The 21,746-nt window shown below is 43.8% G+C and overlaps 1 protein-coding gene across 1 annotated transcript in view; it reads left to right on the plus strand.

Moving 5' to 3' along the window:
• SMIM14 (small integral membrane protein 14) overlaps positions 1-21,746 on the plus strand; it is a 720,432-nt gene that overhangs the window by 689,776 nt on the left and 8,910 nt on the right. The window contains exons 4-5 of the mRNA XM_050790394.1: positions 1,902-1,950; positions 21,285-21,427. Coding sequence (XP_050646351.1) covers positions 1,902-1,950; positions 21,285-21,427 — 192 coding nt within the window. The remainder of the gene's footprint in view (positions 1-1,901; positions 1,951-21,284; positions 21,428-21,746) is intronic.

Here is a 21,746-nt window from a genome sequence, read left to right on the forward strand (position 1 = left end):
CATGCACCTGTAGGGAGGCTGAAGCAGGAGAATTGCTTGAACCCGGGAGGTGGAGGTTGCAGTGAGCTGAGGTCGTGCCACTGCACTCTAGCCTGGGCGACAGAGTGAGACTCCGTCTCTAAAAGAAAAAAAAAAAAAAAAAAAAAAAGTTGCAGAACCAGACTTTAAATCTAGGCCTGTCATTCTGCAGAGTCATGCTGAACCAGCTAAGCACTACTGCACCATAGTTGCCGTCCCAAACAATTGCAAGTGTGGCTTACTACTCTAATGGAGAGGGTGTAGTTAGTAATGAGACTGACTTGGAAAGTTATATGCCCCTCATTCTCTTTACTATTTATTCATTTCTATATTAAGGTTTATGAGATTTTCATTTTTAGACATCCTAAAATCTGTCAGCATAGGTTGTATGCTCATAAAAGGATGGTTTATAATATAGATAGATGGGCCTTTTCTTTTTTAACTTTCTTTTTAAAATTGATAATCACATGATTTTAAAACTATATAAAAAGATAGACATTGAAAAATTTAGCTTCTATTTCTGTCACTCTTCTCTACTCCCCCATTGTACCTTCACTCATAACTCCTTTTATTGGTTTCTTATCTATCCAACCACTGATTCTTTGTGCTTCCTTTCAAAGATGCATTTTCTACAAATAGAATCTGGGTTTTTTTTTCCCTTTATCTGCTTCTAATTTTCAATGAGAAGAAAAATCTCTTTAACAAAGGTTTTACTCTTCTAGTTCTCTACGGTTCAGCACTTTCCTTTTGGGATGCCTAATTATATATTGGTAGCAAGAATTTGTGTCATGGGTGGTTTTTTAAAAATCATTTAATTTAAATGGGTCAGTTGCAACAGATCACAGTATATTTGAAAATTATTTTGGGTAGGAAAAAAAGTAGACAGTCCCTCAGAGTATTCTGTGTTTGTGTATGATTTTGAAGATACACTCTTGGACAGCATTCATTAAAAACCAAAACATGGTGAGCAGGTGTGGTGGCTCACGCCTGTAATTCCAGCACTTTGGGAGGCTGAGGCAAGTGGATCACCTTCGGTCAGGAGTTGAAGACCAGCCTGGACAACATGGTGAAAGCCCATGTCTACTAAATATACAAAAAAATTATCTGGGTGTGGGGGTGGGTGCCTGTAATCCCAGGTACTCAGGAGGCTGAGGCAGGAGAATCGCTTGAACCTGGGAGGCAGAGGTTGCAGTGAGCTGAGATCGCACAATTGCCCTCCAGCCTGGGCAACAAGAGTGAAACTCTAATAATAATAATAATAATAACCAAAACATGGTTCGTCACTAGACTGGTCAACATAGTAAGACCCTACAAAATGATTTTTTAAAAATTTCTACAAAATGATTTTTAAAAAATTACCCAGGCGTGGTGGTACACACCTGTAGTGCCAGCTGCTCAGGAGGATGAGGCAGGAGGATCACTTGAGCCCAGGATGGCACCACTGCACTCCAGCCTAGGCAACAGAGTGAGACCCTGTCTCAAAAAACAAAACAAAACAAAACATGATTTTTTGTTTGTTTGTTTTCAGGCAAGGTCTTACTGTGTCACCCGGGCTGGAGTGCAATGGTGCCATCTTGGCTCGCTGCAACCTTCACCTCCCAGACTCAGGTGATCCTCTTGCCTCAGCCTCCTGAATAGCTGGGACTACAGGCACACACCACCACACCTGGCTAATTTTTGTATTTTTTGCAGACATGGGGTTTTGCTGTGTTACCCAGGCTGGTCTTGAATGCCTGAGCTCAAACAATCCACCCGCCTCAGCCTCCAAAGTGTGGGATTACAGGCGTGAGCCACTGCACCCGGCCAAAACATGATCTTTCTAATAATTATTGTCCACTTTTGTTGAAGTCTAATAGCTAACTTCCCTTTCTTATTCATTGTAGTTACGGCAGTCCCAGTCTTACTGCACAGACACAGAGTGTCTTCAGGAATGTAAGTACCGCTGAGACAGGAGGAAGGATGGCATTGGGGGCGGAATTAGAGGCCAGATGCCTGTGAATATTTTTCAGAATGTATTCTTACATTGCCTATTCTGGTGGTTACCAAAAAAAGAAAAAAAAAACAAAAACAAAACTGACACAAAAGAAAGAAATTATTCTCATAGTTTGCTCTTTAATAAGAAAATGGTTCTCCGTAATGTATTTGCTACTTGTCTATTTCATTCTTTAACTTAAAATTTTGTTTCATGACTCAAAAACCCTGTTTATTGCAGAACATTATAAAATAAGTATGAGGAAAAAAATGGCTGGGTGCGGTGGCTCACACCTGTAATCCTGGCACTTTGGGAAGCTGAGGCGGATCGCTTGAGTCCAGGAGTTCGAGATCATCCTGGGCAACATGGGGAAACCCTGTCTCTACAAAAAATACAAAAATTAGTGGGGTGTGGTGGTGCACAACTGCAGCCCCAGCTACTCCTGAGGCTGAGGTGGGAGGATCACCTGAGCCGGGGGAGGTTGAGGCTGCAGTGAGCTGTGATGGCACCACTGCACACCAACCTGGGTGACGGAGTGAGACCCTGTCTCAAAAAAAAAAAAAAAAAAAAAGAAAGAAAGGAAAAGAAAGAACTTCCAGAATACTTAATGATAACCACTGTTGACAAATTCGGGTATATCCTAGTCTTTTTTCTTGGTAAATATGTCTATAACAGGGCACTGTGGGCAGGTGTAACTGGGGCATCAAAGCTGCTTGCGCAAACCATTCACTCTCTTCCTAACATCTATTTGCATCTGTTGGCAGGCTTGAGAATTCTTTTTTTTTTTTTTTAAGAGACAGTGTCTTACTTTGTCGCCCACACTGAGAGCGGTGGTGCGATTATGGCTCACTGCAGCCTTGACCTCCCAGGCTCAAGTGATCCTCCCACCTCAGCCTCCCTAGTAGGTGGGACTACAGGGATGCACCACCATGCATGGCTAATTTTTCAGAATTTTTTGTAGAGTCAAGGCCTTCCCATGTTGCCCACACGAGTCTCGAACTCCTGGGATCAAGTGATCCTTCTGCCTCGGCTTCCCAAAGTGCTGGGATTACAGGCGTAAGCCAGCATGCCCGGCCACTGAGAACTTCTTAGGGGAGGAGGCCATTCTTTTCCATGTGTGGAAACTTTGGGTGGCTGTGGAGTTCATTCCTTTGGCTCTGACATTCACATGCGTATCAGGGAATTTGGCAGTGGAGAAGTTTCTCCACATGGCTTTATGGGCAGTAGTGATGGTAAAGTGAGAATCAGTGGAAAGATGAATACTGCATGGTATATATAGGTGACAGACTTGGTGGCCATTATGTGACACATCTTTTTTCAGGATACTCAGAAATATTTTGAGAGATGCTTTAAGGGGAACTAGTAAAATAGTATTTAAACCAATCCAGTCTTGTATCAGAAGACTGCAAGAAGGAAAGTATGACATTCACAGGATGGTGAAGCCTGGCATAATTACATTTCATATAAACTTACAGAAATGGGATCACATTGTATGTGTTATTTTTCACTACTTATAAAATATCAACATATATTTGTCTTACTATTTATTGAGCCAGGCATTGTGGTGTGCTCCTGTAGTCCCAGCTACTTGGGAGACTGAGGCAGAAGGATCACTTGAGCCCAGGAGTTTGAGGCTGCAGTGAGCTATGATCATGCTACTGCACTCCAGCCTGGATGACAAAGTGAGATCCCATCTCAAAAAGAAAAAAATTACTGATTAAATAATAATTCATCGTGGGGAAGCACCAGTGTTTAAATGATTTCCTTTTACTAGAATCTTAGGTTACTGATCCATTTTTTGCTATTATAAACAACACTTGAACATTCTTTGTGTGCATATGTTGGGGAGGACAAATAATTTTTTCTTCAACCTCTGAGTTCTTTGCTGAGACACCGTATAACAAAGGATAGATTGCCGGGCGTGGTGGCTCACGCCCATAATCCTAGAATTTTGGGAGGCAGAGGCAGGCAGATCAGTTGAGGCCAGGAGTTTGAGACCAGCCTGGCCAACATGGAAACCCTGTGTCTACTAAAAATACAAAAATTGCCGGGCGCGGTGGCTCAAGCCTGTAATCCCAGCACTTTGGGAGGCCGAGACGGGCGGATCACGAGGTCAGGAGATCGAGACCATCCTGGCTAACACAATGAAACCCCGTCTCCACTAAAAATACAAAAAAAAAATTAGCCGGGCGTGGTGGCGGCGCCTGTAGTCCCAGCTACTCGGGAGGCTGAGGCAGGAGAATGGCGGGAACCCGGGAGGCGGAGCTTGCAGTGAGCCGAGATCGCGCCACTGCACTCCAGCCTGGGCGACAGAGCGAGACTCCGCCTCAAAAAAAATAAAAATAAAAATAAAAAATAAAAATACAAAAATTAGCTGGGCGTGGTGGCACGTGCCTGTAGTCCCAGCTGCTCTGGAGGCTGAGGCACCAGAATCACTTGAACCCAGGAGGCACAGGTTGCAGTAAACTGAGATCACACCACTGCATTCCAGCCTGGGTGACAGAGCAAGACCCTCTCAAAAAAAAAAAAAAAAAAAAAAAAAAAGATAGATGAACAAGGGAAAAGCAAGTTTAATGTGTGTGGCGTGGGAGAAACCTCAGTGCAAAGTAACTCAAAGCAGTGGCTCAGAACTCTGGCTTATGTAGCATCTTCAACAAAGAACAATACATTTGTGGAAAAAGGGCAGAACATAGGAAAGAGATTTTAGGCTTCGAAGGATAAGAAACTGGGAAAGTGGCCAGGCGCGGTGGCTCAAGCCTGTAATCCCAGCACTTTGGGAGGCCGAGACGGGCGGATCACGAGGTCAGGAGATCGAGACCATCCTGGTGAACACGGCGAAACCCCGTCTCTACTAAAAAATACAAAAAACTAGTCAGGCGAGGTGGCGGGCGCCTGTAGTCCCAGCGACTCAGGAGGCTGAGGCAGGAGAATGGCGTAAACCCGGGAGGCGGAGCTTGCAGTGAGCTGAGATCCAGCCACTGCACTCCAGCCTGGGCGACAGAGCGACACTCCATCTCAAAAAAAAGAAACCGGGAAAGTAAATATTTGGGAGGAAACTAATGGAGTAAGGTTTGTTTGCAGACCCCTCTGGTGCTGTCTCTGGGCTATTAAGTCTGTAGAGTTGTGTATAAAGGAGAGTTTGTATCCTACCTTTAGGCAGAAAAGAGGGGAATAGAGAAAGCTTTTCTTCTATTTGCTACTTCCTAATTGCCTACAGCTCAAAAATAATTCTTTCTTTCCTTTTTTTTTTTTTTTTTTTTTTGAGACGGAGTCTTGCTTTGTTGCCCAGGCTAGAGTGCAGTGGCGCAGTGTCAGCTCACTGCAACCTCCGCCACCCAGGTTCAAGCAATTCTAGTGCCTCAGCCTCCCAAGTAGCTGGGATTACAGGCATAAGCCACCATGCCTGGCCTCTCAGAAATAATTTCTATGTGAAAGAGGCATATTTTGGAGTGATACGTTCTGGTTTTCTTCACACATTTTAAGGCTATTTACATATTGCCAAATTGCATTTATTAGTAGGTTAGTTGCTGATATGTAACATCTCCGAAGCAGAGCTGCCAGTTTATTATGTATATGAAACTAAAACAAGACACAGTAAGGTAATCTTAAAGAGACTTGTATACATTATGATTTTTATTACTTTGTGAACTGGGTGTCCCATCAAATTCCACAGATATAACAACTTAGAGAAGTGGGAGCTAGTGCAGTGCCTAGCCTAAAGTAGAACTTTGGTCAGAACTTAATCCATTTGGACGATATATATGCCTTCAAGACAAGAAAGCAATAGAAACATGCATTGTTAGGACAATGGGTGGTGGTTCCCTCCCTCCAGACTTCTTTATGTTACTTCTCCAGTAGCATTCATTAACCTGCAGTGTACAGCTCAAATATTTGCCTCAACAGGTAAAGCTAAAACCTGTTTTCCTAGTTGAAAATAATTTTATTGAACCTCCTCATGGGAAAACAGGTGTTTATTACCTGTGCGGCTTTTGTGACTCTTGAACCAGCCCCACCTATAACCAAATATATTCATTCCTGTAGGTAAAATGTGACTTCCTAACTCTAAAAAGAAAGGTGAAACTTTGAACGTTCATTTAGGCATATTGGCAAGTTTTTCTTTCCCTCCAATTCTTTTAGCAGTTGGTAAAAATCCTTTCTGAGAGCTAGGCTTTTAAATGGTTAAACAGTAGTTTACTGTGAGGGATAGAATTATTTTTCTTTTTTTTTTTTTTTTTTTTTTTTTTTTGAGATGGAGTCTAGCTCTGTCGCCCAGGCTGGAGTGCAGTGGCCAGATCTCAGCTCACTGCAAGCTCCGCCTCCCGGGTTTACGCCATTCTCCTGGCTCAGCCTCCTGAGTAGCTGGGACTACAGGCGCCTGCCACCTCGCCCAGCTAGTTTTTTGTATTTTTTAGTAGAGACGGGGTTTCACTGTGTTAACCAGGATGGTCTCGATCTGCTGACCTTGTGATCTGCCCGTCTCGGCCTCCCAAAGTGCTGGGATTACAGGCTTGAGCCACCGCGCCCGGCCATTATTTTTCTTATATTCTAAATTTTCTCCAGTGAGCTTATACTTTTTTCTTAAAATAATAAAACATATATTTTGTAGCTATCTTTATATTTAGATACATGTGTTACTATTCAATTGGAAAAAGTTATTTTTTAAAATTAAATATGTGTTTTAAGCTTGTGGGAATTGGAGGCTTCATAAGAATTGAAATAAGCCTTGAAGAAATATATGTTTTATTCTCTTCTCCTGACTTGTTTTTTACATTGGTTACTTTGGTTCACTTCTGCCTTTCATTTCTGTAGTTCTATTTTGTATACATTCCATTGTCTTATTTTTTTACTCTTCCCCTTTTCACAGATGTTATTCCATTGTTTTAGAACAGTGTTTAATCATTGTGATATCAGAAATGTCATTTATTCGTTTAGTCCTAGAAGCAGCTGCTGGGTAGATTCAACGTTGTTAAAACACAGACCAAAGAGTAAATGGTGAAGACATATATAAATGTGTGTGTGTGTATATATATATATATATTTTTTTTTGAGATGGAGTCTTGCTCTGTTGCCCAGGCTGGAGTATAGTGGCGCGATCTCAGCTCACTGCAACTTCCGCCTCCTAGGCTCAAGCTATTCTCCTGCCTCAGCCTCCCAAGTAGCCAGGATTACAGGAATGCACTAACACACCTGGATAATTTTTTGTATTTTTAGTAGAGCCGGGGTTTCGCCATGTTGGCCAGTCTGGTCTCGAACTCCTGACCTCAAGTGATCCACCCCCCTCTGCCTCCTAAAGTGCTGGGATTACAGAGGTGCGCTACCTTGCCCAGCCCGTATGTTCTTATTTATACAATCTATTTGGGCGTTAGCATTTGGCACTGAATATGGTTTGGGGTGTTTTTGTTTGTTTTTTGTTTTGTTCTGAGACAGGGTCTCACTTTGTCACCCAGGCTTGAGTGTAGTGGAGCAAACACGGCTCACTGCAGCCTTGACCTTACAGGTTCAAGTAAACCTCCCATTCAGCCTCCTGAGTAGCTGGGACTACAGGAGCATGTCACCATGCCCGGCTAATTTTTTTTTTCTTTCTTTCTTTTGAGATGGAGTCTTGCTTTTGTCGCCCAAGCTGGAGCCCAATGGCATGATAGCGCACTGCAACCTCCACCTCCTGGATTCAAGCAGTTCTCCTGCCTCAGCATCCTGAGTAGCTGGGATTACAGGCGTGTGCCAGCATCCCCAGCTATTTTTTTTTTTTTTTTTTTTTTTTTTTTTGAGACAGTCTCACACTGTCACCAGGCTGGAGCACAGTGGTGCAATCTCAGCTCACTGCAATCTCCACCTCCCAGGTTCAAGCGATTCTCCTGCCTCAGCCTCCTGAGTACCTGGGACTACAGGCGCGTGCCACCACACCAGCTAATTTTTGTACTTTTAGTAGAGACAGGGTTTCACCATGTTGGCCAGAATGGTCTAGATCTCTTGACCTCGTGATCCACCTGCCTCGGCCTCCTAAAATGCTGGGATTACAGGTGTGAACCACTGTGCCTGGCCTAATTTTTGTATTTTTTAGTAGACACAGGGTTTCCCTATGTTGCCAAGACTGGTCTTGAACTCCTGACCTCAGGTGACCCACCCACCTCGTCCTCCCAAAGTGCTGGGATTATAGGCGTGAGCCACCGTGCCTGGCTGCATTGTGTCTTTCTACCTGCTGTCTTCTTTCTTGGTGCCTCTGTCTGTCCCCCTGACCTCTTAGCTTTTATTTTTGGAATGCTCCAGGACTCAGCCCCTGGATCATTTCCCTTTCTAGACACTCACTCGCTTGGTGATCTCATCTGGTCTCATGACTCATTACGTGTATGCTGATGACTGTCTTTTGGGCATTTCCACTAGGATGTGTCACAAGGTGCCTCAAACTCAACATCTTAAGAATTTCTGCTCCTCTCGAGATCCTTCCTATAACAGTTAATGGCAGTTCTATCCTTCTAAGACTCATCCTTGGCTTCCCTTTTTCTTACACTGTTCAGTCACCTTTCAGCAAGCACAACCTTGAAGATACATCCAAAATTCTACCACTTCTCACTATTGCACTGCCTCCTCCCTGTTCTAGGCCATCATCATCTCATATGTTAACAGATTATTGCAACAGGTTCTGTTGTATTAGTCTGTCTAATTAGTCTGTATTGGTCCGTTTTCACACTGCTAATAAAGACATACCCAAGACAGGGCAATTTACAAAAGAAAAGGGTTTATTGGGCTTACAATTCCACATGTCTGGGGAGGCCTCACAGTCATGGCGGAAGGTGAAAGGCACGTCTCACATGGTGGCAGACAAGAGAAGAGAGCTTGTACAGGGAAACTCCCCTTTTTAAAACCATAAGATCTCGTGAGACTTACTATCATGAGAACAGCGCAGGAAAGACCTGCTCCTATAATTCAATCACCTCCCACCAGGTTCCTCCCACGACATATGGGAATTGTGGGAGTTACAATTCAAGATGAAATTTGGGTGGGGACACAGCCAAACCATATCACTGTCTTTCTGTTTCTCCTTCTTCAGGACACAACAGATAGAGTGGTTCTGTCAAAATGAGAGTCAGATATCATCTGCATTTTGCTCAAAACTCTTCAGAGGTGGCTGGGCTCAGTGGCTCACACTTGTAATCCTATTTCAGGAGGCCAAAGCAGGCAGATTACTTGGGCTCAGGAGTTCAAGACCAGCGTGAGCAACATGTTGAAATGATATAAAACTTAGCTAGACATGGTAGCCTGTGCCCTATGCCCAGCTACTCTGGATGCTGAGTTGGGAGGATCACTTGAGCCTAGGAGGTTGAGGCTGCAGTGAGCTGTAATTGAGCCACTGCACTCCAACCTGGGTGACAGAGTGAGACCCTGTCTCAAAAAAAAAAAAAAAAAAAAAACCCCTTCAGTGGTTTTCTATTTAATATGTAATAGAAGCCAAGGTTCTTATTATGACCTATAAGGCCAACATGATCTGAATCCTGTTACTCTTTTGATTTAATCTTTTAATTTTCTTTTCTGGAGACAGAGTCTCACTCTGTTGCCCAGGCTGGAGTGAAGTGGTGCAATCATGGCTTACTGCAACCTCAACCCCTTGGGCTCAAGCAGTCCTCCCACCTCAGCCTTCTGAGTAGCTGGGACCACAGGTGTGTGGCACTACACTTGGCTGATTTTTGTTTGTTTGTTTGTTTTTTATGTTGTAGAGATAGGATCTCATTATGTTGCCCAGGCTGGTCTTCAACTCCTGGCCTCAAGTGATTCTCCCACCTCAGCTTCCCAAAGTGCTGGGATTACAGGCGTGAGCCACCGCACCCAGCCTAATCTTTTTCTTACATCCCACCTCGCTATACCACCAATCCCAGGTCACTCCACTTCAGCCACGTTGGCCTCCATGAACATCCCACAGGCTCCTGAATCAGGAGTTCTCACTGTTCCTTCTGCCTGAAATGTGCTTCTTTCAGATAATCTCACAAATGACACCCTCACTTTTACTTCTTTACTCTAGAGTGCCTTCTTAGTGAGGCTCCCCTTAGCCCCCTGCTTAAAATGTCATGTATTTCTTTTTTAATAGAATCCTTTAAACAAAAGAGAGGATGCTTTCCATTCAGGTTATCTTTCTCTAAAAAACACTAATCTGAAGTAACACCAGGGGGCACCCTCGCAGAACACAATATGAAAGTATAGGTTGAATATCCCTTATTTGAAATGCTTGGAGCCAGAAGGGTATTCGGTTTCACATTTTTTTAGATTCATTTACCTGTTGACCATCCCTAAGCTGAAAATGTGAAATGTTCTGATAAGCATTTCTTTTGAGCATGATGTCAGCTCTCAAAAAGTTTTGGATTGGGCCGGGCGCGGTGGCTCACGCCTGTAATCCCGGCACTTTGGGAGGCCGAGGCGGGCGGATCACGAGGTCAGGAGATTGAGACCATCCTGGCTAACACGGTGAAACCCCGCTTCTACTAAAAATGCAAAAAATTAGCCGGGCGAGGCGGCGGGCGCCTGTAGTCCCAGCTACTCGGGAGGCTGAGGCAGGAGAATGGCGTGAACCCAGGAGGCGGAGCTTGCAGTGAGCCGAGATCGCGCCATTGCACTCCAGCCTGGGCGACTAAGCGAGACTGTCTCAAAAAAAAAAAAAAAAAAGTTTTGGATTTTGGAGCATTCTGGATTTTTAGAGTAGGAATACTCAGCCTGTAGTAGGATAACAGATCTACATTAGGGAATGATAGAGATCACCCTTGACTCAGCTTTTTGAAAACTGGTAGCTATGCTTAGGACAATGTAATTACTATATGGGACCAAAAATTACAGGGTTAGAGCATACTGGTGTATTGTCCATGTTCACTGCTATTCTGTTTTTGCTTTCCCCAGTGGAAACCTATATAAGTTTATACAAATAATCTCTCGGGATGGGTCAGCTCTTAGAGCCTGTCTCTACCTTTTCATCTTCTTGGTGTCCAGCTAAGTTAATGACTGCATTGTGAATATTCCATTTGGCATTTTATTTGTGAGGTCTCTGGCCATCAACTCTACTCATGTTTGCTTGTAACCAAAAACTTAATGCATAAGCAAAATAGGAAATGCTATATTTTGGTGTATAAAGTCCCTCTACATTTTTATGATTTGATATCTTTCCAGGCCATAAAGTGAAAAATACTTAACTTCTTAAAGTAAATAATATATAGGGAGTTCCTAGAGACCCCGTCTTAGAAGAAAAAAAAGCCGCTCCTGATGTTCATATTATCAGCTGCATGCAGTGTCAGGGAGTGTGAGTAGGCCAGTCCAAGTCTCGTTTTCCTGTGTTCTGAGACTTTCTAAAGAGTAGGTCTTGTCATAAGGGACTGTGAATAATCACAGAAAGCCTATAGTGACCCTCTTATTTCCTGTCCCTAAATATTTTAAGGAGTCTAAGTCAGTTCAGATACCTAGTGTTTTCAACCCCAAGATACTTTAGGTTACTTTTTTTGTTTAATTCTATTAACTTTTTACATAAGGTTCAAAAATCAAGAAGTTAATTAGTATACAGTGAAGAGTTGTCTTGCCTCATATTCTCCCAACTACCCAGATCCTTTCTCCAGGCATTATTGGTCTTCTCTGTATCTTTCCAGAGTGTCTTTGTACATGTGCAAGCAACTGTAAATTATTTGTCTCTGTCGCCCAGGCTAGAGTGCCGTTGTGCCATCCTGGCTCACTGCAACCTCTGCCTCCCAAATTCAAGTGATTCTCATGCCTCAGCCTCCCGAGTAGCTAGGATTACAGGCATGAGCCACTACACCCGGCTAGTTTTTGTATTTTTAGTACAGAGGGGGTTTCATTATGTTGGCGAAGCTGGTCTTGAACTCCTGACCTCAAGTGATCCGCCTGCCTTGGCCTCTCAAAGTGCTGGGATTACAGGCTTGAGCCACTGTGCCCAGCCTTGTCTCCCCTTTTTAGACACCATTCTTCACCTGCTTTCTTTTTTTTTTTTTTTTTTTTTTTGTGTGTGTCAAAAAAAGCATACCTCATAGAGACTTTCCTCAAAAATTGTTTACAGCTTTATAATAATTCCATTGTATAGATGTACCATAATTTATTAATCAGGCACTCTTGGCAGACGTTTAGGTTTGTTTCCAGTTTTTTGTTAATAATCTTGCATGCTATGCCCATGTGATAGTACATCCCAAAGTCAATCTCAATTTCATGGGACTGCTGTAAACAGAAAACGACTGGCTGTGACCAAGAAGTTCTACTTTAATTGGTTCACCTAATATCCTATTCTGAGATGGGCTGTGAATTACTGGAGGATAGGAGAAAATGATGTTATCAAACCTTGGAGGTCAGGAAAACTGTTTCCGTTTAGCTTTTTAAGTAGAGAAATTCTAACACATGCTGTTACCCTTCAGAAAATTTTAGAGGCATCCTTCACTAATTTTTCTTCCTCCTCCTCCCACCAGTCCAGTTAGTTACCAAGTGTTGTGCTCCTTCCATCCCGTTATCACTTTTCTGTATTCTAATTGATCCTAATACTGGTAATGGATATGGTGTTTTTTGTTTTTTTTTCTTACGGAGACAGAATCTCACTCTGTCACCCAGGCTGGAGTGCAGTGGCGCAGTCTCGGCTCACTGCAACCTCCACCTCCCAGGTTCAAGAGATTCTCCTGCCTCAGCCTCTCGAGTAACTGGGATTACAGACCCGTGCCACCACACCCCGCTAAGTTTTATATTTTCAGTAGAGACGAGGTTTCACCATGTTAGCCAGGCTGGTTTCAAACTCCTGACCTCAGGTGATCCGCCTGCCTCTGCCTCCCAAAGTTAATGGATAATGTTTATTGACTACCTGCTGTGTACCAGGCACTTCGCTAACCGCTTGTCATGTATTGACCATTTCAATTGTCGTAGCTGCTCTGAGATGATGGAAATACTTCCACTTCACTGGTAAAGAAACTGAGGCTCGGCTGGGCACAGTAGCTCACACCTGTAATCCCAGCACTTTGGGAGGCCCAGGCGGGCGAATCACGAGGTCAGGAGATCGAGACCATCCTGGCCAACATGGTGAAAAGCCGTTTCTACTAAAATACAAAAAATTAGCCTGGCATGGTGGTACACACCTGTAGTCCCAGCTAGTCGGGAGGCTGAGGCAGGGGAATCACTTGAAACTGGGAGGCGGAGGTTGCAGTGAGCCAAGATTGTGCCACTGCACTCCAGCCTGGTGACAGAACAAGACTCTGTCTCAAAATGATAATAATAATAATAGAAGAAGAGGAAGAGTAAAAGAAGAGGAAGAAGAAGAAGGAAGAAGAGGAAGGAAGGAAGGAAGAAGGAAAGAAGAAAAAGAAAAAGAAACCGAGGCTCAGGGATTATATATCTAAGAGATGGTATAGTCAAACAGCTATGAGATGGTCTCAGTTCTTAAAAAGTTAATTAGGAGAGACAGGAAACCTTTCCTTCAAACTAGAAATGCTACACTAGTCCAGAGAAGGCAGAGGAAAAAGTGGGTGGAGGAAATGGAGATTTTTATGGAAGAGGGATATAGCATATAGGTGGATAAATGGAGTTAGTTGTAACAACATGCTAGACAGGGAAATAATGAGTAACCCAGGAAGACTGAATTTGCATAGTTGGCAAATGCTGCCAGACAAGTTCGCATTCAACTGTTGCATCAGATTCATTTGGAAAGCTTTTAAAAAATATCGTTGGTTCCTGTTCCCACCCCAAAGCTGCTCCTGAATCAGATGGTCTTAGGCAGTGCCTTAGAATCTGTGGTGTTGATACTGTCACAGGCTATTCTGATGCATAGCCAGGCCAGGGAATCATTGGCTAAAGAAAGAAGAGGGGCCAGGGGCGGTGGCTTATGCCTGTAATCCCATCACTTTGGGAGGCTGAGGTGGGTGGATCACCTGAGATCAGGAGTTCGAGACCAGCCTGGTCAACATGGTGAAACCTTGTCTCTACTAAAAATACAAAAAACTAGCTGGGTGTGGTGGTGCGCACCTGTAATCCCAGCTACTCAGGAGGCTGAGGCAAGAGAATCACTTGAACCTGAGAGGCGGAGGTTGCAGTGAGCAGAGATCGTGCCGTTGCACTCTAGCCTGGCCAGCAAGAGTGAAACTCTGTCTCTAAATAAATAAAGAAAGAAAGAAATAAAGAAGAGGTATGGGGCGTGACTAGAGCAGCGGATGCATTTTCTGAGAAGTGGTAAGAGGTAAGATTAGATGAGTAAGGCCAAATCATATGAGGAAAGGCTGAGCTAAGAATTTAGAATTGCTGGGCACAGTAGCTCATGCTTATAATCCTGGCACTTTGCAAGGCTCAGGTGGGTGGATTGCTTGAGCTCAGGAGTTCAAGACAAGCCTTGGCAACATGGCAAAATGCCGTCTCTACTAAAAATACAAAACTTAGGGCCAGGTGAGGTGGCTCATGCCTGTAATCCCAGAACTTTGGGAGGCCAAGGTGGGCAGATCACTTGAGCTCAGGAATTTGAGATCAGCCTGGGTAACATAGTGAGACCCTGTCTCTAAAAAATAAAAAAAAGTTTTAAAAATATTAAAAAATTAATCAGGCATGGTGGCATACTCCTATAGTCCCAGCTACTCAGGAGGCTGAGGTGAAAGGATCACTTGAGCCTGGGAGGCAAAGGTTGCAGTGGGTTGTGATTGTGCCACTGCACTGCAGCCTGGGAGACAGAGGGAGACACTGACTCAATAAAAACAAAAACAAAAACCCAGAGTTGAAACAGTAGGCAGTGGAAACTGAGTTATCACGTTAATCAGCAGAGATGTGTTAAGAACAGAGGGGATTGTTTGTTTGTTTGTTTGTTTTGGGGTTGAGACAGGGTCTATCTCTGCCACCCAGGCTGGAGTGCAGTTGTGTGATTACAATTCACTGCAGCCTTGACCACCTGGGCTTAAGTGATCCTCCCACCTCAGCCTCCCAAGTAGCTGAGATTACAGGCCTGCACCACCACACCCAGCTAATTTTTTAATTTTTTTGTGGAGACAGGGGTCTCACTATGTTGCCCAGGCTGGTCTCAAATGCCTGGGCTCCAAGGATCCTCCTGCCTCAGCCTCCTAGAGTGCTGAGATCACAGCCATGAGCCACTGTACCCAGCCAAGAACAGTTTTAAGCAGACTTTTCTGGCAGCGATAAGCAAGCAGGAAAACCTGCAATAGGAACCAAGCTAGGAGATAGTTAAGGGAACTAAGAGTCTTATTACTATTGTGAGATTCTAAAAAAGAAGTGGACATTACTATTTTGTTGTTGTTGTTGAGATGGAGTCTCACTATGTTACCCAGGCTGGAGTGCAGTGGCATGATCTCGGCTCACTGCAACCTCCGTCTTCTGGGTTCGAGCAATTCTTCCACCACAACACCCCGAGTAGCTGGGATTACAGGCGTGCGCCACCATGCCTGGCTAATTTTTGTATTTTTAGTAGAGACTTTTTGTTTGTTTGTTTTTTACCATGTTGGCCAGACTGGTGTTGAACTCCAGACCTCAGGTGATGCACTCGCCTTACCCTCCCAAGTGCTGGGACGACAGGCGTGAGCCACGGTGCCCGGCATGAGATTCTAAAAAAGGATCAGGTATCGTTTGTCTAGAAATATGAATTAGTAAACTTGGAATCTGAGGTTTAACTCTCTTAAGCTCCAGAAGTTTTTCTCAGCTCTTTGGGAAACCCAGGCAGGAGGATTGCATGAGGCCAGAAGTTCAACACCAGCCATTTTGCCCAGGCTGGTCTTGAGCTCCTGAGCTCAAGGGATGTTCCTGCCTTGGCCTCCTAAAGTGCTGGGATTACAGGCATGAGCCCCATCAGGTCTGGCCTGAACTATTATTTAAAATAAAAATAATAGTATAGGTTGAATATCCCTAACCTGAAAATCTGAAATTCTCCAAAATCTGAAACTTATTCAGTGCTGACACGATGCTCAAAGGAAATACTCATTGGAACATTTCAGATTTTGGATTTTAGGATTAGGGCTGCTGAACCAGTAAGTGTATTGCATATATCCCCAAATCTGAAAAAATCTCAATTCTGAAACACTTGTATACCCAAGCATTTCACATAGGGACACTCAACATGTATTTGCTTTTAAAAAAAGAAAAACAAATCACTCTGGAGACAATATAGAACACAGGGGAAGCAGGAGTAGATATAGGGAGATCCCTTAAGAGGCCACTGCAGTAGACCAGATAAGAGGTGATGGTAGCTTGAGCAGGAGGGGACATGGAGCTAAAAGTAGGCAGATACAAGTGATATTTAGGAGGAAAAATTGCAAGAAACTTCATAATGGATTAAATACGGGTTGTTGAGAGAAAAAAAAGGTGTTTTCTTAGGTTTCTGCCCTGGGCAACTGGATGAATGGAAATCCAGTTTGGTAGTTGGGGTGGAAAGGGGTAGGGCAGGGGGAGATGCTCATGATTTTTGTTTGGAATACTAAAGTACTGAATATGTTAAATGGAAGGTGGGATTTCTGCATTTTGTTTTGTTTTGTTTTGTTTGAGACGGAGTCTCGCTCTGTCACCAGGCTGGAGTGTGGTGGCGCGATCTCGGCTCACTGCAACCTCTGCCTCCCGGGTGATCTCTTGACCTTGTGTTTCCCAGATTTCTGCATTTTTTTTTTTTTTTTTTTTTTTTTTTTTGAGACGGAGTCTCGCTCTGTCGCCCAGGCTGGAGTGCAGTGGCCGGATCTCAGCTCACTGCAAGCTCCGCCTCCCGGGTTTACGCCATTCTCCGGCCTCAGCCTCCCGAGTAGCTGGGACTACAGGCGCCCGCCACCTCGCCCGGCTAGTTTTTTGTATTTTTAGTAGAGACGGGGTTTCACCATGTTAGCCAGGATGGTCTCGATCTCCTGACCTTGTGATCCGCCCGTCTCGGCCTCCCAAAGTGCTGGGATTACAGGCTTGAGCCACCGCGCCCGGCCTCGATTTCTGCATTTTTAAGAAGTTTTCAGGTGACTCTGATGTATACCATCGTTTAAGAACTCTTGATGTTGGCCAGTTGCAGTGGCTTACGCCTGTAATCCCAGCATTTTCGGAGGCCAAGGCAGGTGGATCACCTGAGGTCAGGAGTTTGAGACCAGCCTGGACAACATAGTGAAATCCCATCTCTACTACAAATAAAACCCGGGAGGCAGAGGTTGCAGTGAGCCGAGATCGCGCCACTGCACTCCAGCCTGGTGACGAAGCGAGACTCCATCTTGAAAAAAAAAGAGAGAGAGAGAGAGAAAAAGAACTGTTGATATAAAGAAAAAGAAATAGAGAATTATTGATGGAGGAGTATCCAACTGTTAGATCAGACAGTGGGAATGACACAGAAGACAATGGAAGAAAGTGGTTTGTTTTTGTTTCAGTTTTGAGACAGGGTCTGGCTCTGTTGCCCAGGCTGGAGTGCACTGGTGCAATTACAGCTCACTGCAACGTCCACCTCCTGGGCTCAAGCCATCCTCCCACTTCAGCCTCCTGAGTAGCTGGGACCGCAGGTGCACACCAGCACACCTGGCTAATTTTTAAAAAAATTTTTTGTAGAGATGGGTTTTTGTCATGTTGCCCAGGCTGGTCTCAAACTCCTGAGTTCAAGGGATCTGCCTGCCTTGGCCTCCCAAAGTGCTGGGATTACAGATATGAGCTGCCATGCCCGGCCTGTTTAGCTGTTTCTAGGGAACTGACTGGGGTTGGAACAGAGGCTACAAGCATTTCTGTCCATCCTGCCTTGGGCCAGCTCAGCTCTTTTTTATGTATATTTTGTGCTAATTTGTTTGCCATAAGACTTCTTTGCAGCAGGGCCAGTGCAACTCTTAACTTGACTTTGTCTCCTTTTATCACTAGCCTTTTGGCCTCAGCAGTGCCACCAATTCCTTTCCTTTTGTGGAATTGGGCCCTGGACCCACTGACCCCAATGCAGTGTATCAGATTAGTTTCAACATCTTGTCTGGATTTCTTTTACTTTTTCCTGAGTCAAGGAGATCAAAACCAAACAGCTGTAGTCTTGACAAGCTATTTTAGTAATCACCTAGGGATACTACATTTTCCTCTAGAAATCTAATCTATAATTTTTTTTCTTTCTTTTCATTTTGTTGTTGTTGTTGTTGTTTTCTTTTGGTTTTGTTTTGTTTCGTTTTGTTTTGGTTGAGACAGGGTCTTGCTCTCTCGCCCAGGCTGGAGTGCAGTGATGTAATCTGAGCTCACTGCAACCTCTGCCTCCTGGGTTCAAGCAATTCTCGTGCCTCAGCCTTCCGGGTAGCTGGGACTATAGGCACACGCCACCACACCTGGCTAATTTTCGTAGAGATTTTGCAGTCTCACTAATGCACCTTAATATAACAGTTTCTCTTGTGAGGTATCACCCTGAGTTCTTTGTCTCACCTCCAAAATGATTAAGGAGCATGGTCACAAGGGTGAAGTTTGAGCGAAAATGTAATAAGCAAGAGAAAGCTCTCTGCAGAGAGGGGAGTCCGAGTGGATTGCTTGGTTACAACTGAATGCAAAATGTTTTTATAAGAAACTGCGGCCAGGCACAGTGGCTTACGCCTGTAATCCCAGCACTTTGGGAGGCCGAGGCAGGCAGATCATGAGGTCAGGAGTTTGAGACCAGCCTGGCCAACATGGTGAAACCCCATCTCTACTAAAGATACAAAAAATTAGCCAGGCATGGTGGCGGCACCTGTAATCCCAGCTACTGGGGAGACTGCGGCAGGAGAATCACTTGAACCCGGGAGGTGGAGGTTGCAGTGAGCTGACGTGCCACTGCACTCCAACTTGGGCGACAGGGCGAGACTCCGTCTCAAAAAAAAAAAAAAAGAAAGAAGAAAAAAAAAAAAACTGCTCTCCTCCTTGTAACTGATTGAGTAATTTTTCTTATCAGTAAAGCTGTCTGTGCAACTCCCTTTTTCCAGCTGTGGGATTGTTTCTAAGCACAAAGCACAGCTTCTCTTGTTTGTGTAACTGTGGGTTTTTTTAGGTAAGCCCCACTCCTCCCTGTACAAGTTCCCACGGAGCCCACTGTGTATATGCCTGAAAAGGTGAGGAAACTTTTTCCTGGGAGCTCACTAATTATACAAAGAACAAAAAGGCTTCTTTGCTTTACTGGCTCCTTATCTGTATCTGTCCAGACTTAACTGTGCAGCTGCAGCAGCTGTAATTTTTCAGGCAAGCATTTCTCGGGGCCCAGCCTTAACTGTTTATCTAACGGATTTTCCTTTTCTTTTTTTTTTCTTTTTTTTTGAGACGGAGTCTCGCTCTGTCGCCCAGGCTGGAGTGCAGTGGCCGGATCTCAGCTCACTGCAAGCTCCGCCTCCCGGGTTCCCGCCATTCTCCTGCCTCAGCCTCCCGAGTAGCTGGGACTATAGGCGCCCGCCACCTCGCCCGGCTAGTTTTTTGTATATTTTTAGTAGAGACGGGGTTTCACCGTGTTAGCCAGGATGGTCTTGATCTCCTGACTTCGTGATCCGCCTGTCTCGGCCTCCCAAAGTGCTGGGATTACAGGCTTGAGCCACCGTGCCCGGCCGGATTTTCCTTTTCTTTCCCCTCAGAGATGGGGTTTCACCATATTGCCCAGGCTGGTCTCGAATTCCTGAGCTCAGGCAATATGCCCATCTTGGCCTCCCAAAATGCTGGGATAATAGGCGTGAGTCACCGCATCCGGCCATTTGTATTTCTGAAAATTGAGTTCTCTAATATACTTCAATAAAAAATCTATGTTTCATTTATTAGAAATTTGTTAACCTCATATCAGGCACTGTGCTAGGCACTTGTTATTTCAAATTAAATAAGACATGGCTATGTCAAGGAGCCAGGAAAAACTGATACCTGTATACTTACATACATCCCTGTCTAGCTTTTTCCTCATGATAAATAGAAGACAAAAAATTGATAGAAGATAAAAACTGATTAAATTTTAAAATATCTAGACCTGAATTCAACTTCTTTGTGTGAAAAAGAAGGCCAAAGTCATCTCTTTGGTTGAGACTGTAATTAAAGGGATCTTTTAATGTATATATTATGCAGCCCGGATGTTCCCTTTCTTTTTCATGATGCCTCTGTAATTAAGATGCAGATTTCCCCCCAAAGGAGAGTGTTTTTTCTGTGGTCTTAACTCAGATTCATAGATCTCAGCAAATTTATGGATTCGTGGCTTTGTGGGTCCTTAAACCTTCCACAATTATATGCAAAATTGTGGAATTTGGTATACATGAGTGCTTTTCATATTTATTTTTAATCCAGAATGGATCAAAAAGAACAATCATGAAGGATGTAGGTGCCAGACACAGGGCAGAGGTAGCTAGAAAAGTAGATCTTAGGGAAGTTAGGGCCCCTAGACTCACTAATCTACAAACATGGCACAGCCAGCTTGCCTTGCAAGGCCTCTGTTGAAGGACCCCATGAATTCTTAAAATAGAGTTCTTAATTTTTATCAAATTCTCAAATGATTCTGTTACCCCAAAATATTAAGAATTAGTATACTATTAAAAAATTTATTAGAGACTAGTCCAAGCAACATAGTGAGACATCATCACTACTAAAAATTAAAAAAAAAAAATTAGGGGTGTGGGGCTGGACACAGTGGCTCACACCTGTAATCCGAGCACTTTGGGAGGCCAAGGCGGGTGGATCACCTAAGGTCAGGAGTTCAAGACCAGCCTGGCCAACATGGTGAACCCCTGTCTCTACTAGAAATACAAAAATTAGCTGGGCGTGGTGGCTAAATTTTGTATTTCTGGGATTACATGCCTGTAATCCCAGCTACTCAGGAGACTGAGGCAGCATTGCTTGATCCTGGGAGGTGGAGGTTGCAGTGAGCCAAGATCATCCCACTGTACTCTGGCCTTGGCAACAGAGTGAGACTCCATCTAAAAAAAAAACAAACAATTGTTAGAAACCAGCCCAGGCAACACAGTGTTTCTCCTAAAAACAAAAATTAAAAATTTGGGGCATGGGGCATGGTGGCACACACCTGTAGTCCCAGCTACTCAGGAGGCTGAGGTGAGAGGATCCCATGAGCATAGAAGTTTAAGGCTGTAGTGGGCTACGATTGAGCCACCGCACTCCAGCCTGTTTGATAGAGCAAGACCCCATCTCAAAAAATGAAAACAACAAAAACTTACTAGGTTTTGGTTTATGACTATTTAACATCATTTACTTTTTAGATGTTCTCACTGAAGGAAAGGGAAATTGAAGGTATAATATGTACTTCTTTAATTTATCAATACAATTTTTATATTAACACAATATTTGAAACTGACATTTAAACATTAGAATTTATTTTTACTTTTAACAATGTTGTGAGCATGCTACATTTTTTGTTTGTCTTTAGTACCAGGACCCTCTGGTGATAATGGCATCAGTGTTACTATGATCTTAGTGGCCTGGATGGTTATTGCATTGATCTTGTTCTTACTGAGACCTCCGAATCTAAGAGGATCCAACCTACCTGGAAAGCCAACCAGTCCTCATAATGTAAGTATTGCACATTTTAAATGCTTTTTGGGTAAGGGAATGTATGTGACCTGGGGCAGGGAAGGACTTGGTTTTGACTAAAATACCTATATTAGTTAAATTACATTTAACTCATAGAGTAGTCTACCTATGTAGTTCTATTAAATCTTGCAATTCCAAGATTTAATTGATGGCTTAATCTTTGTGGAGTTAAATGCAGAAAGAAGCACAGACCAGAAGCCGAAAATTAATTTGAAAATGAATTCCAATTTTTTTGTTGTTGTTGTTCAGACAGGGTCTTGCTCAGCTGCCCAGGCTGGAGTGCATTGGTGCGATCTTA

Source organism: Macaca thibetana, chromosome 5 (genome assembly GCF_024542745.1).
Source record: "Macaca thibetana thibetana isolate TM-01 chromosome 5, ASM2454274v1, whole genome shotgun sequence".
Classification (NCBI taxonomy): domain Eukaryota; kingdom Metazoa; phylum Chordata; class Mammalia; order Primates; family Cercopithecidae; genus Macaca; species Macaca thibetana.